Source organism: Fragaria vesca, linkage group LG3 (genome assembly GCF_000184155.1).
Source record: "Fragaria vesca subsp. vesca linkage group LG3, FraVesHawaii_1.0, whole genome shotgun sequence".
NCBI classification, from domain to species: Eukaryota; Viridiplantae; Streptophyta; class Magnoliopsida; order Rosales; family Rosaceae; genus Fragaria; species Fragaria vesca.
Window position 1 is genome coordinate 12,154,549 of NC_020493.1, and position 14,260 is coordinate 12,168,808.

Below are 14,260 nucleotides of genomic sequence, written 5' to 3' on the forward strand. Positions count from 1 at the left end.
TTTTGCCTTAGCCACAAGTGACGTGTGTATGATCAAAACCAAGTCCTTTCGGTCATTCTAAGGTTGTAAACTCCATGACTAGTTAGCAAAAGCTCCCTGACATGAACATAAACTAACTCGGAGGACCTAGAGGATTCGATCATGATGATAATTTTTCGGCTTTGATAAGTCTTCAACGTCTATTACAAGACGGCAATTGGTTTAATAGCGTAGGGGATCCAAAATCAAAAGCTTTCGGTAACTCCAAGTCAGTATGACCAGGCATGTCCGTGGAGGGTCGGTAGTGCGAGGCACACTTGGAACCACTATCTCCTTAATTTCGGACAATTCTAAGACATCACACTGAGCTTGGATGAGCCTAGTTGAACAATTGATGATGAAAAATCTGCTAAAGGGTAGAAGACTTAACTTAACCGTAAACACGTGGGCGATCCTCATTGAGGATGCGGTGCCATGAGTCACCTTCAAAGGAAGGGACCAAAATCGGCACAATATGCCATGTTTCTAAGGACGATGTAAGAATGTACATTTTTTTTGTAAATCAATACGAACCATAAGAGGAGAATAGTTTCATAACTTTGAAAAATTCTCAAGGCATTCATTATTGCTAATGTGAGTATATATCGAGGTCTCGAATAAACAAAGGACATCGATACGATGTCTTATTACATATAGCTTGGAAAGAAAATCAATGTGCCAATGACATCAAAGTCAAGGGTAGCTAGAGCTGTTGATTTTTCGTACTTTTTGTATGCATTCATAATTTGAAGGAGCTTGACAATCTTGAACCAGTGATCCGAAAATCCACAACGGTTGCATTGTCATGAGCTGACGTGAGTAGTTTTGAAAAATTGTGTCTAGACCGAGAGTGTCGCTATTAGAGCCGGCGACACCTCCCATTTTTTTCTAGACATCGGCATGACGTTTTCTGCCGTTGCCATGACCCATATTGTTGTCCCCACATTAGGGGATAATCCTAAATAAATTTATCACATTAGCGTATATATACAATTCCCGTTTGTATGATCAAAATCAAGTCTCATTGGTAATTCCAAACCAACTTGGAGGACCTAGAGAACTTGATGATGATCGAATCCGCTAAAGGTTATGGATCATGATGCCACAAAAGATTATCGACAATATGTAGTCAATTAAAGTGGTAAGCAATCCACTTGACTAATAACTCAACAAGTAGAGTTATATGGACGTTTCAAGAAACGCTCTATGAGTGCATTGCACAGTACTTTGTGATCATTACTTTTTGCACAGATTGCCATTAAAGGCTTGTCGATGTGGTGCGTCAAAGACTTTGAGCGCAGGAGATGTGAAATCTCGGCATCTAGGCTTGTTAGCATGGGGGTCAAAATATGTGGTTTAATCTTTTCTAGTGAAAGGTTCCACAGATACCAAGCGAAGATTCGCCTTAGGTATCAAGTACGTCAAAACTCAATGAGCAAAATGTTACGTTGCTCTTGCATACAAAACCAAGCTGTTATGAGACTCAATAGAGGTCACAAACAATGCTTTTAATGGTTTGTCCTTCAGATTGATCATACACAATCCGGAAAAAGCCGCGAATTGATCAAACACAATTCGGAAAAGGCCTTGGATTGATCAAACACAATCCGGAGAAAGGTCGGGGTTGATCATACACAACCCGGACAAGGAAGCAAGAGTGATCAAACACACTTTTGACCCGTGAATAAAATTTCGGGATTTTTGGTACCTGCACACATAAAATCCCAAGCATAGAATGGAGATGGAGAAGGGAGGAAAGAATTTTATCCTCCCCGAGTTATTGAACTTGAAAAAGTTTAAGGTTTCAAAACATACCTTTCTGGTTTCTTTGGAAGACGAGCAATCTTGAAATCTTTGGTTTCTAGAGGCTGCCGAGAGGAGAAACAACGTTTCGCCTACTTATACTTCGAATTTGGGGCTGAAAATTTGACAGGAGGAGCAGTTCTGGATGGGGAAGCTGCTATCAAAATTTTAGGTTGATCGGAGCAAGGGAAGGTGGTGAAATGGTGGTTGGTAGCGGCGGCGGTCTGGAATCTTCCGGCGGCCGGTTCGGAGACTTTCCGGCCGGTTCTCAGGGTGAGGCCGGCGGCGTTGGATCCGGGACGGAGAGAGCTTTCTGGGGATATAAAACTCCGGCAGAGGGCAGTCGGAATTTTGGTCGGAAATCGGGAAAAACAAGGCTGCCCGATTCTAGGGTTTGGAAAACAAATGGTGGGCTATTGGTTATAGGGTTAGAACAAAGTGCATGATAACATGATGAAGTATAAAGTGTAGAGAAAGAGAGATAGCAAGAGAATCATCATCTTATTCATTGATAGGAGCCCTTTATATAGGGAATTACACAATACCAATATGGTAAGGATATGAATACATAGATCTAGTTAAACTACATATCCTATTGACATAAGGCCAAGGCACACATAAACAAATATCTAGAAAGATACAGAATATCCTAGAACAATATTGTATTTTAGAGGTATTTTAAATTCATTTCTTGTAAGGGTATTTTAGTAATCAAACTAGTTTTAATTCAGATTCTATATAATAAGTAAACAACATCAACATCAATCGTAATTAGTTCCATTCATATTTTGGTTCTTATGGTAAGTAAACAGTAAAATAATATAAAATATTCTCATACTGATTTTTGTTTATACCGATTGTTGTTGATACTGATTTATGATAATTTTCATTCTAAGCCAGTAAACATGCCATAATTTGTTTTCATTTTCTTCACCTTCTCTTTTATTTTTATTCCTAGTTTTTATAAATTTTAATTTCATTTTTCAAGAATCAAGGATTGTATGTAGGTCACCAGCCGCCCTCTTTTCACTTCCACTTTCACCATCAGCATAACCCTAAGAAGCCACCCCCACCGGTCCTTGACTCCTGTCCTGGTTTACAACGATGGATACCAAAGATGCTATTACCAGCCAAAGCAACGTCGCCTTAGAGTTAACCAAGCAACTGTTTCTGACTGAATTCAAAGGCCAGAACATGGTGTTCTCGCCGCTTTCCCTCCACTTTTCTCTGAGCCTAGTAGCATCCGGGACAAAGGGTCCTTGTCTGGATGAGTTCCTCTCTTTCCTGAAGTCCAGATCCACCCACCACCTCAACTCCCTCGCCCATGACATCGTCACTTTCGTTTTAGCCAGTGGATCACCCAGCCGTCCCGAAATTGAGGAAAGATACGGTCCTGGTCCTCGTTTGTCCTTTGCCAATGGCGTTTGGGTCGACAAGTCTCTTCCTTTCAAGCCCTATTTCAAACATGTAGTAGACACTGCTTACATGGCGGCTCTAGAGGAAGTCGATTTCAAGTCCAACCCTAAACAAGTGAGCATACAAGTGAATTCCTGGGCTGAGAAGGAGACCAACGGCCTCATCAAAGACATTCTTCCTGCAGATGCTGTCGATAGCAACACGAAGCTCATCTTTGCAAATGCTTTATACTTCAAAGCATATTGGGTTGAGAAGTTTTCCAAATCAGCGACTAGAAAGCGTAACTTCTACCTTCTGGATGGGAGCTCGGTTAAAGGAGTTCCTTTCATGAGAGACGGGGGCTACCAGTCTATTTGTGCCTTTGAAGGCTTCAAAGTCTTGAAGCTTCCTTACCGAAACCTTGGAGTTTCACCCCGGTGTTTCTCTATGTACTTTTGCCTTCCGGATGCAAGAGATGGGCTGCCAGCTTTGGTTGAGGATTTTTGTTCTGGGTCCGAATTTTTGGAGGGCTGTATTCCTGATGAAGAGCTTTATGTTGGTGAAATGTTAATCCCAAAGTTTAAGATTTCTTCTGGTTTCGAAGCTTCAAAAGTGTTGAAGACATCAGGCCTGGTGTTGCCTTTCATTTTTGATCCTGTTAAAGGAGGTAATGTGACAGAGATGGTGGAGTCTCCGGCCGGTGAAGACCCATACGTCTCGGCAATGTTTCATAAGTCGTGTATTGAAATTGATGAAGAAGGTACTGAAGCTTCAGCTGTGACTGTTACTCAAATGTGTGGCGGGGGTGCTCCTCCTGTGGAAATAGACTTTGTGGCGGATCACCCATTCGTGTTTTTCATCAGAGAAGACAGAACAGGAACGGTGTTGTTCATGGGGACTGTGCTCAATCCCCTTGCTGGCTAAATCACCTTCACCCTGCTACTAGCTATGTTTATATGTCATTCTGCTTTTGTTTGATTATTTCGATTATTAATTTCCTGCTTTGGTTTGTTGTTTAGCCATCCTTTGTTTGGTGAACTTAAATTATGGAAGATCAAGTAGTTTCTATCAGATTAATGTGTGTGTTGATGTTCAAAGTGGTGTTTCTTTTTGTTTATTATATGTATATGAGTAACTGGAATTTGGAATTTGGAATTTGGAATTTGGAAGAACATTGTTAGCTGAAAGGTTTTGTTGGAGATTGTTAGGCTGATAACTTTGTTTTAAGTGCAGTATTTTTTATGATGCTGTCTTCATTTTCTTGACTATCCAATGGGAACACATTGTTAGACTCTCTCATACTTCACAGTGATTGGAAATGGTTTCATGGACAATATCAGAGGCTTATAGAGTTTGATTTAGAGCTTTTTGATCTGAATTATGAATCCATGTCGAGAGAAAGGCGCTCAAAATTGAGACCTGGTGGTGTTACTTGTGTAAGCTATTATTCAAATTTTTGATTATTTTCCAGAAATTGGAAGTAATTCCTTGAATAACATTGTTAGTTTGAAGGTCTTGTTGAATGCTTTGTACATGAGTGAAGAAATGGTAATGATTTTGCTGATGCTGTCTTTAAGTTTCTTCCACTTTCCCAATTTGAAACAAGTGCGGTTCGGCCAGTATATATCTAGGAGATTTTCCAGACCTACTAAGGGACAAAACATACCAAAAATGGTGATTTACTTGTGGCAATAGAATTGAGTCTTTCTTTCTCATACTTCGCTTTGATTGTAATCGGTTGCATTGAAAAGCCTATTCGAAATAAAGAATGCCAATCCATGTTATTTCTTCCCTGCAGTGGAGCAATCTCCTTGGGGAGTCTGAAACTAAAACTTTAGTGCTTCAAATTGCATGCACCAATTGTATATATGTGTTTCTTGGAAGTGTATAATTTAACAAGTTTAATAAAAACGATGCTGTGATTTGCTACATATGCAGTAGCTGTGTTTTAGAAGACAGTTCAGAGGTCAGTCGAATTCTAGATGATTGGAAAGACAATTTCAAAGCTTCAAATGTTACCTCCTATTCTCTTACATGATTGTGAAGCTTGTATGAGCACCTGTGGGTCTAGGTATTGCGTCACTCTTACTAATATGGGCGTCGAATGGGTCTCTTGTGACACACCTCATTTTATTTAAAAGAAATTACCACCCATAAAATAGTTACTATATAATTTGGCTTTTACAGCTCCAGGTACTTTCATGGTGCACTTGACAATTTGACATCTTGTACGTATACCAAAGCAATATTCTTACCACATTCTTATGTTACGGGCAGACAAATCTTTAGGCTTCTAGCTTGTCATGAACGGCATCACCATGATGGGCATTTCTTCCTCAATCTTCCGCCCCTCATTTTCTCCATGGGCCAAGAGTGAAAGAGAGCAAATGGTATTTAAAAGCTTCATTCATTTTCTACTTGTATTGGCCATATATCTTTAAACTTCCTGAGAGGAAATGCTTTGCAGAGAAGTCCAGTAATTACAGTACCTCTGTGACTCGTATACTCTCATAGTTTCATACCCAAAATCACAAAAGCCCTACTTCACCTTTGCCTCAAAGCCATAAGCTTTCTTTTCATCTTTCAGCAGCTCTAGTGCTTGTTGGAAAGAAGTGAACTTTATTTGGTAAGCTCCTAAACCCAAATGGGTTTTTATGGGTCTCCTTGCCCTGTGCTTCTTTCAGCTTCAAGTAGTAATACCCAAATGCTAACTTTTCTGGGTTTCTTTCAAGTTTTTGCGGGAACGATTTGAGGAGGTCGAAGGATTTCGTTTTGGAATTTCGAACAGAAGAGCATTTGAGGTAAGAGCCTCCTCTTCTCTTTTCATACTTCCAGAAAGGTTCGTTCTTTTCCTTAGGCTTTGGGTGTCTGAAGCTACAATGGTTATCATTGTATTTCGGATTTTGTATGATTTTATTTTTTTGATACAATGATATGCTTGTACTATGTTCAAATGTTAACTTTACATTGGGTTTTCAAAAACCCATATCTCTGTTCTGTGAAGGACTCGAAGCCGAGTTTATATTTCTTGCAATGGCTAATGAATCTACAAGAAAGATTAGCCTGAAGGCCTTAGTAAACAGGGGGAACAAAAGAGTTATCTTTATGGAGTCTGGCCATGAATTTGTTGATGTGCTCTTAAGCTACTTGACAATCCCTATAGGAACAATTATCAGACTTGGCCGTTATAAGAGTAATTTAGCAGCAATGGGATTAGGTTGCATGAACAATTTGTATGCAAGTGTTGAGAGTATGGATGTGCAGCATTTCAGGACTGAAGCTTGTCGAGACATGTTGCTATGTCCTCGAAATGGAGCTGGATCGACTTTAAAGAGCCTTAAACTCAAAATCGGTGACTGTGATCCTACACAGTACTTTAAGTGCTCAAATGTGTCTTGCCGCACATCACCGGCTAGGCTAAGCTATTACAGAAGTGTTCGCTGTATTCGCTGTGGAAATCAAATGGAATCAAAGAGAAACCTTTTAGTTGGCAGTCTTAATGGGGTGTTTGTAAAAGGACTGGCCAGACTTATTATTAGTGATGATTTACAAGTCATGCCTGCAGTAACATCAGTAAGCTCTTCTTTGTTGATGAAGCATGGGGTCTTGGATTCAAATACTATTGAGGAGGTGACTTTGAACATTGGAGTTAATGAGGTAATTGAATACGCTAAGTTTGTGTTTAGATGTGGAATTGTGTGGCTGTTTTCAGATCCTTACCATTTTTGCTTTTCTACCAGGTTGTCAATTTGCTTATTTGCTCATTTATTTCAAAAACTCCTCTGACTGATGTTCTTCTACTGCATAGACCACTAGCAAACTTGATCAAAAATATTAGTAATCAACCAATATGCATAGATTACTATTCTGCAAGAGTCGGAGACATGGTGTATGATGAAGCCAATATTAAGTTGAAGCTTATAATTAGCAAATCTAAGAAGGTGGTTTGCTATGCAGAAGCAGGGGAAGATTTTGTTAATCTGCTTTTCAGCTTCCTAGTTCTTCCACTTGGTTTTTTGTTAAAACAAATGCAGTTTGGTACTTTGAAGGGATGCATTGATCACTTGTACAAAAGTGTCCAGGATCTTGATCAGCAGCTCTTGAAGTCTAGATACTCCAAGGAAGTGCTAGTTAACCCCAAGCTTCCCTCAGGATTTTGCTACCAGAACCATCCTTTAGGAATTGGAACGGCCACATTTGATATTGCGGCAGCTGAAATCGTGGACCCAAAATCCCCTTCTGGTGAAGACAGGAATCAAGGATTCTTAAAAGGACCAGCAATATTTCTGGTGACTGACAATCTTTTTGGAAGTCCGGTATCTCCAGTCTTGATCAACAATATTCTGAACAAAATGAATGTGTGTATCACTGATATTGAAGTGCAAACAGTGCTTCTGGGCAGGGAAGAGGTTAGTTCTACAACTTTCCATTTCCTCTACTCAAATGAATCATTCGCTTCAATATGCATCTCTTTGCAACCGTAAGGTTATTGTCTATCGCTGAAGTTTGAGTTGTTGAGTTCAGTGGAATGTTTCTGCATTGACTCCCATCTGACTGATGATCCACATTCTTACATCTGTTACCATCTGTTACTTGCTTCATACACTTACAATATAATTTGGTTTGTGTTGAAAGTAACTGCTTGTTAACTAATTTTTTTATATAATTGAATATGATTCTTACTGCAGGCTTTCAGTCTTTTGGTGGCATCTTTTGTATGTGACTCTGCTCTAACAAGTGTTTTACTTGGGAAGATAAAGCAGGAACGATGAAGATCATGATGCTGGATTATTATATTGCATTTAGTGTTACAAACTTGGAACTCTAGTAAGTAGTTCTCTTTATTGCCTTCGTAATTAGGACAAGTGAGAGCAAACAAGAAACAATGAGCATCATGATTGATTGCTTAGTTATCTCTTATACTATTTGAGTCACTGGAATTTCCAAAAACAATGAGGATTACCAACTTTACCATAATTGGACATGGTTTTGTATCTCCTACTTCTATGCTTACTGTTAAATTTTGATCAAATCTAATGTAAGCACAAAATAGAATACATTAGCAGGTCACACTTTCATCACCTCAAATCCTGAATAACAGGGTCAGGTAATCTTATTCAGATTATTTAAGACAGGGAAGATGAAAGATAACTTACCTACATCTGTTCCTTGCTCATCTCACCAAATCGCCGCGGTTATGTGGTAAACGGAAAGTCTCGCAGGGGCGACCTGAGAACACGTGGTTATGTACTCTCACTTTGGAGTGTGGTGAGGGTGCACACATGTGGTCTCAGGTCGCTCCTCAGGGACTCCTCTACCCTTTGTGGCTGGCTTATGCTGTGAACATATACACACCTCTACATTCCTCATCTTATCATTTCATAAGAGCGGTTACGTGGTAGAGGAAGTCCCGCAGGGGCGACCTGAGAACACGTGAAATGCAAATTAACACCGGCACTCTCACGCTAGGTTGCGGTGTAAGTGCACACATGTGATCTCAGGTGTGATCTCAGGTCGCACCTGTGGGACTCCTTTACCGTTCTGCGCTTATGAGTTATGAATAGCTTGTGCTGAGAACTTGCTAATATATGGAGCGCTGAATGTAGTACCCCAGTACTCAAATTGAAGAAGTTGTACTACATAGCAGTACACGTTACAAAATTAAACGTTGGGGGGATTTTTCTGATCGTCTCTGTGATTGTGACTGTGACTTTGTACTACTTCTTGCTGTCTTTGAATCTGTACTATTGGCCTCTAGGTCCTTGTACTACTTGAATGCATGTCTTTTGCATCTGTACTATATGCCTCTAGATCTAGCTCTGCCAAGAACCACAGGATGCTTCACATCAAGATAGGAAAAATAAAGCATTGTAGGGAAGATAAAATGTTGGGGAGGTTGGGCATCCACCCAAAATGTTGACGACTCCCATTTTGTATCACATTTTTCTCTTCTTCTCAATTTAGAAAGGAAATTGGTGACTAGAGGTGACATCGGTGTGTATTGGTCTTGTTTTGGCCGGAACTACTCACGGATCCGACTTGATGGGTTATGACATTTTCAACAATTGCCATTTACCACAAGCAATGTACCAATTTGTGCCGTCCAAATAACCCAACCGTAGGCTCGTAGCTAGACCATGACAATGACGGTCCAATTCTAAGGTTCTACCCCATCATATATTCTTAAAGAAACAAAAGGGAAAGAGAGGGGAATGAGGAAGATGTCGATTACTCAAGTGTCGATGATCGGCAAATGTCAAACGAACGATCATACCTAATTTACACAATTTCATTAGTATCATCTTGTCATCATTTCGACTTAAACAATTTCATAACTTTTATCAATTTGACTTATACAATTTCATAAATGTCAACATTTTGTGCTCGACCCTACAAGAATGTCACCGTATCAAACATTTGTCATCTCAACACTTTTTATTTTGGACCCTTAAAATTTAAATCTTGATAGGAAGGAGAAGACAAATCTAAATTGTTGAGGCATTCATTAACCTTCATTCCGGCCCTAACGATCTTACCATTCTCTTCTCTATTATAGAGAAATTATGCACTTGTCTTACTAGCCATACGATTTAAGTGTTTTTATAGACAAGTAAGAAGATTCATGAGAAGGAAAATTAATAAATTATAATCAAACCTTGGTTAAATTAGTTTTTCTTTTCTCCCAAGAAATGTATAGGACCAAAGGTCAACATTAATTAAGAAAAAAGAAGAAGAAAGATTGACCGAAACTAATTAGTTATGATTAAGCAAAGCTTAGCGCCTAATTGCTTTAATAATGCAGTCGGGCTTTAAACTTCGACTATAAAGGCTTGTCATGAGTGACATAACCCACCAGCTGCTTCCAGGGTTTTGCATTTTCGATTGGTAAGCTCTCGAACCCAAATGGGTTTTGATACATAAATGCTTTCTTTCAGCTTTCCTTTCTTTACAACTTGGTTGATTCATACCCAGTTTTCAGGAGGCTGAAAAGTTTTTCTTTCTGGGATTTTGGCCAGGTGCCCGTTACAGGTGACGGTCAGTTCTTCTCCTTCCGTTGAGTTCAAATTTGGTTTTCCTGTTTAGCTTTTGGTAAGCTGACTTCTAAAAGTTAATGCTTGGGAATAAGTGAATAACTCTTGGAAAAATGTAGGTATATGATTTGTTCTATGTTGAGGACTAAATTGATTGCTTCTTTTTATAAGAGACACTGAATGTGATGACGTTATGTTTGTTGAACTGAGGACTGTGCGTAATTTGGATTTCATGGTTTTTTGTTTTGTTTTGGGTGTTTTGTGCTATGGTGACATTACGTTTGGCTTTTTCCTGAACAAAATTGGCTCTGTTAATTTGCAGAATCTATAAATCCATGGCTGATGAATCTAGAATTATCTTGAAGGCCTTAGTGAACAAGGGGAACAACAGAATCTTATTTATAAAGTCTGGTTGTGATTTTGTTAAGACCCTTTTCAGTTTCTTGTCAATCCCCATAGGAACTATTATCAGGCTTGCCCATAATCACTCAGTGCCGGTGGGAATAGGTTGCATGAACAATTTGTATGCAAGTGTTGAGAGCAGTGATGTGCAGCATTTCCGTACTGAAGCTTGTAGGGACATGCTGCTATGCCCCCGCAGTCGAGCAGGAGCCACTTTGAAGAACCTCAAGCATAACGTTGAGGACCATGAGACCACACGGTACTTCAGGTGCCCTAATGAGTCTTGCCAAAGCTCCTCAACCAAGTTGATTAGCTATTACAGCAGTGTTCGTTGTCGTTGTGGACATCTAATGGACAAAGAGATCAACCTTTCAGTTAAAGTTGGTGATAAGGTGTTTGTAAAAGGACTTTCCACACTTATTATCACTGATGATTTACAAGTCATGGCCCAAGGAACTCCAGCAATTTCTGTTTTCGTTGAGAAGCTTAGAAGCATGGATCCGAATACTATTAAGGAAGTGACTCTGAATATTGGAGTTATTGAGGTAATTGAAATTGCATATTTATTTTAGATACATGTGTTAGAGACTTAGAGTCGAAAGTTGTATATTGATCTTTGATTTGCTTATCCAGGTTTTGAATCTGCTCATGTGCTCATTTGTATCTAAGACACCCTTGACTGATATATTTCTGAAGCATACAGTAGCAGAAGTGAAGAATACTGGTAATCTACCAATACACACACACTCTTATTCACAAATGCCGCAAGACACAATGAGTGATGGTGCTACAATGTCTGTGCAGCTTATAGTTAGCAAGTCTAAGAAGGTGGTTTGTTATGCAGAAGCAGGGGAAGATTTTGTTAATTTTCTTTTCAGCTTCCTAATTCTTCCACTTGGTTTTATTTTAAAACAAATTCGTTTTGGTACTTTAAAAGGATGTATGGATCACTTATACAGAAGTGTCCAGAATCTTGATGAGAAATTCTTGAGATCTCAGTTCTGCAATGAACTGCTGCTTAGTCCCAAGCTTCCTCCTCGGTTTTGCTACGAAAATCACCCTTTAGGAATTGGAGTGGCATCATTTCGTTTTGAGTCAGCTGAAATTGTGGATCCTAAATCTCACTCGAACGAAATGGTTTGTGATCAAGGATTCTTAAAAGGGCCAGCCATGTTTTTGGTAACTGACAGTCTAGTTGTAACTCCAATATCTCCCATCTTTGGGCTACCTATTCTGAATGAACTAAATGTACCTATCACTGATATTGAGGTGAAGTCAGTCAATGTGGGTAAAGAGGAGGTGAGTTTGATTTATAATTGTTTCCATTACTACCTCATCACTTTTAAATATTCAGCTTGTATCCCTTGCTGAAGTTTTGAGTTATTATGTGGATTTAGGAACTATTGGTGCATTGATCACTCCCCTCCCCTAAACAACTTATTAGATATTACATTGAATCTGTTGACTGATGTACAACCTTCCACCAGCCAGTGGCATTGGACACTCCTCCACTGTGCGGCTACGGCCATTTGAACTTGGTTACCCAAGTTTGGGTTTAAAGCTACACTTTGTCAGTTCCCGTCTTATTTATTATTTTGGGTGTCAGTTGCTGATATAATTGATGGTTTAATTTTCTCTCTAACTGCGGGCTTTCGGTCTTTTGGTGGCATCTTTTGCTTCCGATCATTCTGCCCTTACCAGTGTTTTCCTTAGTAAGATAAAGCATGACCAATGAGGATCAAGATATCTTGGTTATCTAGTTTTGGAGGACAGATGCCTTTGTTGATATGGACTTGGAGGTCAAGAAAGTAGTGTTGTCTGCAATCTTCATTATCAAATGTTGTGGTTCTTTCTTTTGATTGTGACTGCTCTAACCCTTGCATTTCTCAGAAAGACTCAGCAAGATCAATGAGGATCATGATAGATTAATTATCTAGTCTAATAGCTCTGCTTTATTTTGCTGTTAGACACATAGAGCTTTAGTAACTTGTTTATGTTCTCTTAATAGATCTCCTATTACAAGTATGATATATTATGACCTATAGATGAATGGATTGCGTGAACGTTCTAGGCCTTTATGGGTGTGCTTCCTGATAGGATCTAAGTAGCTTAGTCTTGCGGTTCCACCTGAGCTCACTTGTGTTCACTGGAAGTTCATTTTACTGTATTGTGAATGAAGAATGTGAGGCGTTTTTTTTTGGTCTGAAATTGAGGCGTTAGTGACCTGAAATTCATCATGTTGTCTCTCTTTTCTGTTGACAAAGGATGTATACAAAGTTAGTCATCCACGAGCGGAACTCACAATTTCAAATTTCGAAGCTTTACCTTGAAGGAAAAAGGAACAAATAGGACTAAACAAGTTAAATTTCTAGTCCAAGAAATCAGAAACTTAGCTGCTCAGTTTGAATCGATCTCCTTTGTTCGTGATTGGAGAGAAACTAATTTTTTGGCTAATGCCTTAGACCCTTAGTTAATGTAGACCATTCCTTTCCTTCCTTTGTTTTATGGTCGGATCACTTACCTATCTCATTGCTTGATTGATGAAGTTGGACATGGGTGTCATCAAGTTTTTCACTGTAGTCCTTAATTTGTTGAACAAAGAAAAAGAAGTTAAAATTCTAGCAGAAAATATGAGAAAGTCTCTCATACTCAGCTCGCATCGAAGGAATTAATTCGGGATCAAGGAATTGAACCCGGATAAAGCCTCATATCTGTTGCCGATCCAATTACTGATTCATAGGATTAACCAGAGGAGATATGTTAAGCTAAAATAACATAACGTTAATGTACTGATACAAAGCAGAAATACAAAACATAAGTTTGAGCCTATTAGTTGTTTTGGAAGAATCATGGTCCTATTTATACACACCTCAGTCCAAGATTATTGAATAAGGTCATGAAAAAAAACTGTGGTTATGTCAATACTCAATAGTCGAAATCCAGATGATGAATTGTGGCAAAGAGAGATGTATTATAACATCTAAACTTTAGAAGAAACAAAGACATAGGAAAGAAGAGAAGACGTGCATATGTGATATAGGTTGCAATTAAGTTTTTTTCGGTTTGTTAACAATATATGTCCATATTGGTCAATGGTCATCTACTCCATCTGTACAAAATCTGAAACACAGAATATATAGGTGTGTGTATTGAATAGTCAGGTATGTAGTCAATTTTTGAGAAATTTTGAAGAATAACCATTTTTTGGCATTTAAATTAATTTATAACCATAATTTTTAAAATAGTTGAAGAATGACCATATTAGGTGATAAAATATCATATTTACCCTTAATGACAAATTAACACTCTCCAACTCTTCCTTCTTCAGTTCTTCTTCTTCTTCCTAATACAATACACGTATGGTTGTAATTATTTTTTTAGAAAATGACATCCCACTACTTCAAACAGTTGAAAAAAACAGAAAATCCACCTTTTAAAAGATTTAAACAAATAAGAACATAAGTCCAAAACCCAATAACAGATAGATTGAGAGATGACCTGAATTTGAAGTGGAAAATTACCAAAATGTTTAGTTTTTTAACAAAATTACGTGACATGCCACACCCTTCTTTCTCTCTTCCTCCCGATATGATTCACTCTCTCTCTCTCTC

At 38.7% G+C, this 14,260-nt stretch overlaps 3 protein-coding genes across 3 annotated transcripts in view; all 3 read left to right on the forward strand.

Annotated features, from left to right (window-relative positions):
- Nucleotides 1-2,925: 2,925 nt before the first annotated feature.
- Nucleotides 2,926-4,140, forward strand: LOC101291129 (serpin-ZX-like). Its single transcript, XM_004295676.1, has one exon. The coding sequence runs from the start codon at nt 2,926-2,928 to the stop codon at nt 4,138-4,140; it is 1,215 nt and encodes a 404-aa protein (XP_004295724.1).
- A 2,626-nt stretch (nt 4,141-6,766) lies between these two features.
- Nucleotides 6,767-8,596, forward strand: LOC101298296. The gene is made up of 3 exons (XM_004294221.1): nt 6,767-6,873; nt 6,957-7,625; nt 7,905-8,596. Exons 1-3 carry the CDS (start codon nt 6,772-6,774, stop codon nt 7,986-7,988), a joined length of 855 nt encoding a protein of 284 aa, XP_004294269.1. The 5' UTR covers nt 6,767-6,771; the 3' UTR covers nt 7,989-8,596.
- Nucleotides 8,597-10,087: 1,491 nt separating this feature from the next.
- Nucleotides 10,088-14,260, forward strand: part of LOC101291415 — a 9,956-nt gene continuing 5,783 nt past the window's right edge. Inside the window, exons 1-4 of the mRNA XM_004295677.1 lie at nt 10,088-10,101; nt 10,233-10,305; nt 10,570-11,194; nt 11,283-11,948. Coding sequence (XP_004295725.1) covers nt 10,583-11,194; nt 11,283-11,948 — 1,278 coding nt within the window. The 5' untranslated portion in view covers nt 10,088-10,101; nt 10,233-10,305; nt 10,570-10,582. The remainder of the gene's footprint in view (nt 10,102-10,232; nt 10,306-10,569; nt 11,195-11,282; nt 11,949-14,260) is intronic.

Coding starts and splice junctions, on each gene's coding strand:
- LOC101291129 (XM_004295676.1), top strand. CDS start 2,926: ATGGATACCAAAGATGCTATTACCAGCCAAAGCAACGTCGCCTTAGAG.
- LOC101298296 (XM_004294221.1), top strand. CDS start 6,772: ATGCCTGCAGTAACATCAGTAAGCTCTTCTTTGTTGATGAAGCATGGG. Junction 6,874..6,956: donor TGAACATTGGAGTTAATGAG/GTAATTGAATAC, acceptor CTTTTCTACCAG/GTTGTCAATTTGCTTATTTG. Junction 7,626..7,904: donor TGCTTCTGGGCAGGGAAGAG/GTTAGTTCTACA, acceptor TTCTTACTGCAG/GCTTTCAGTCTTTTGGTGGC.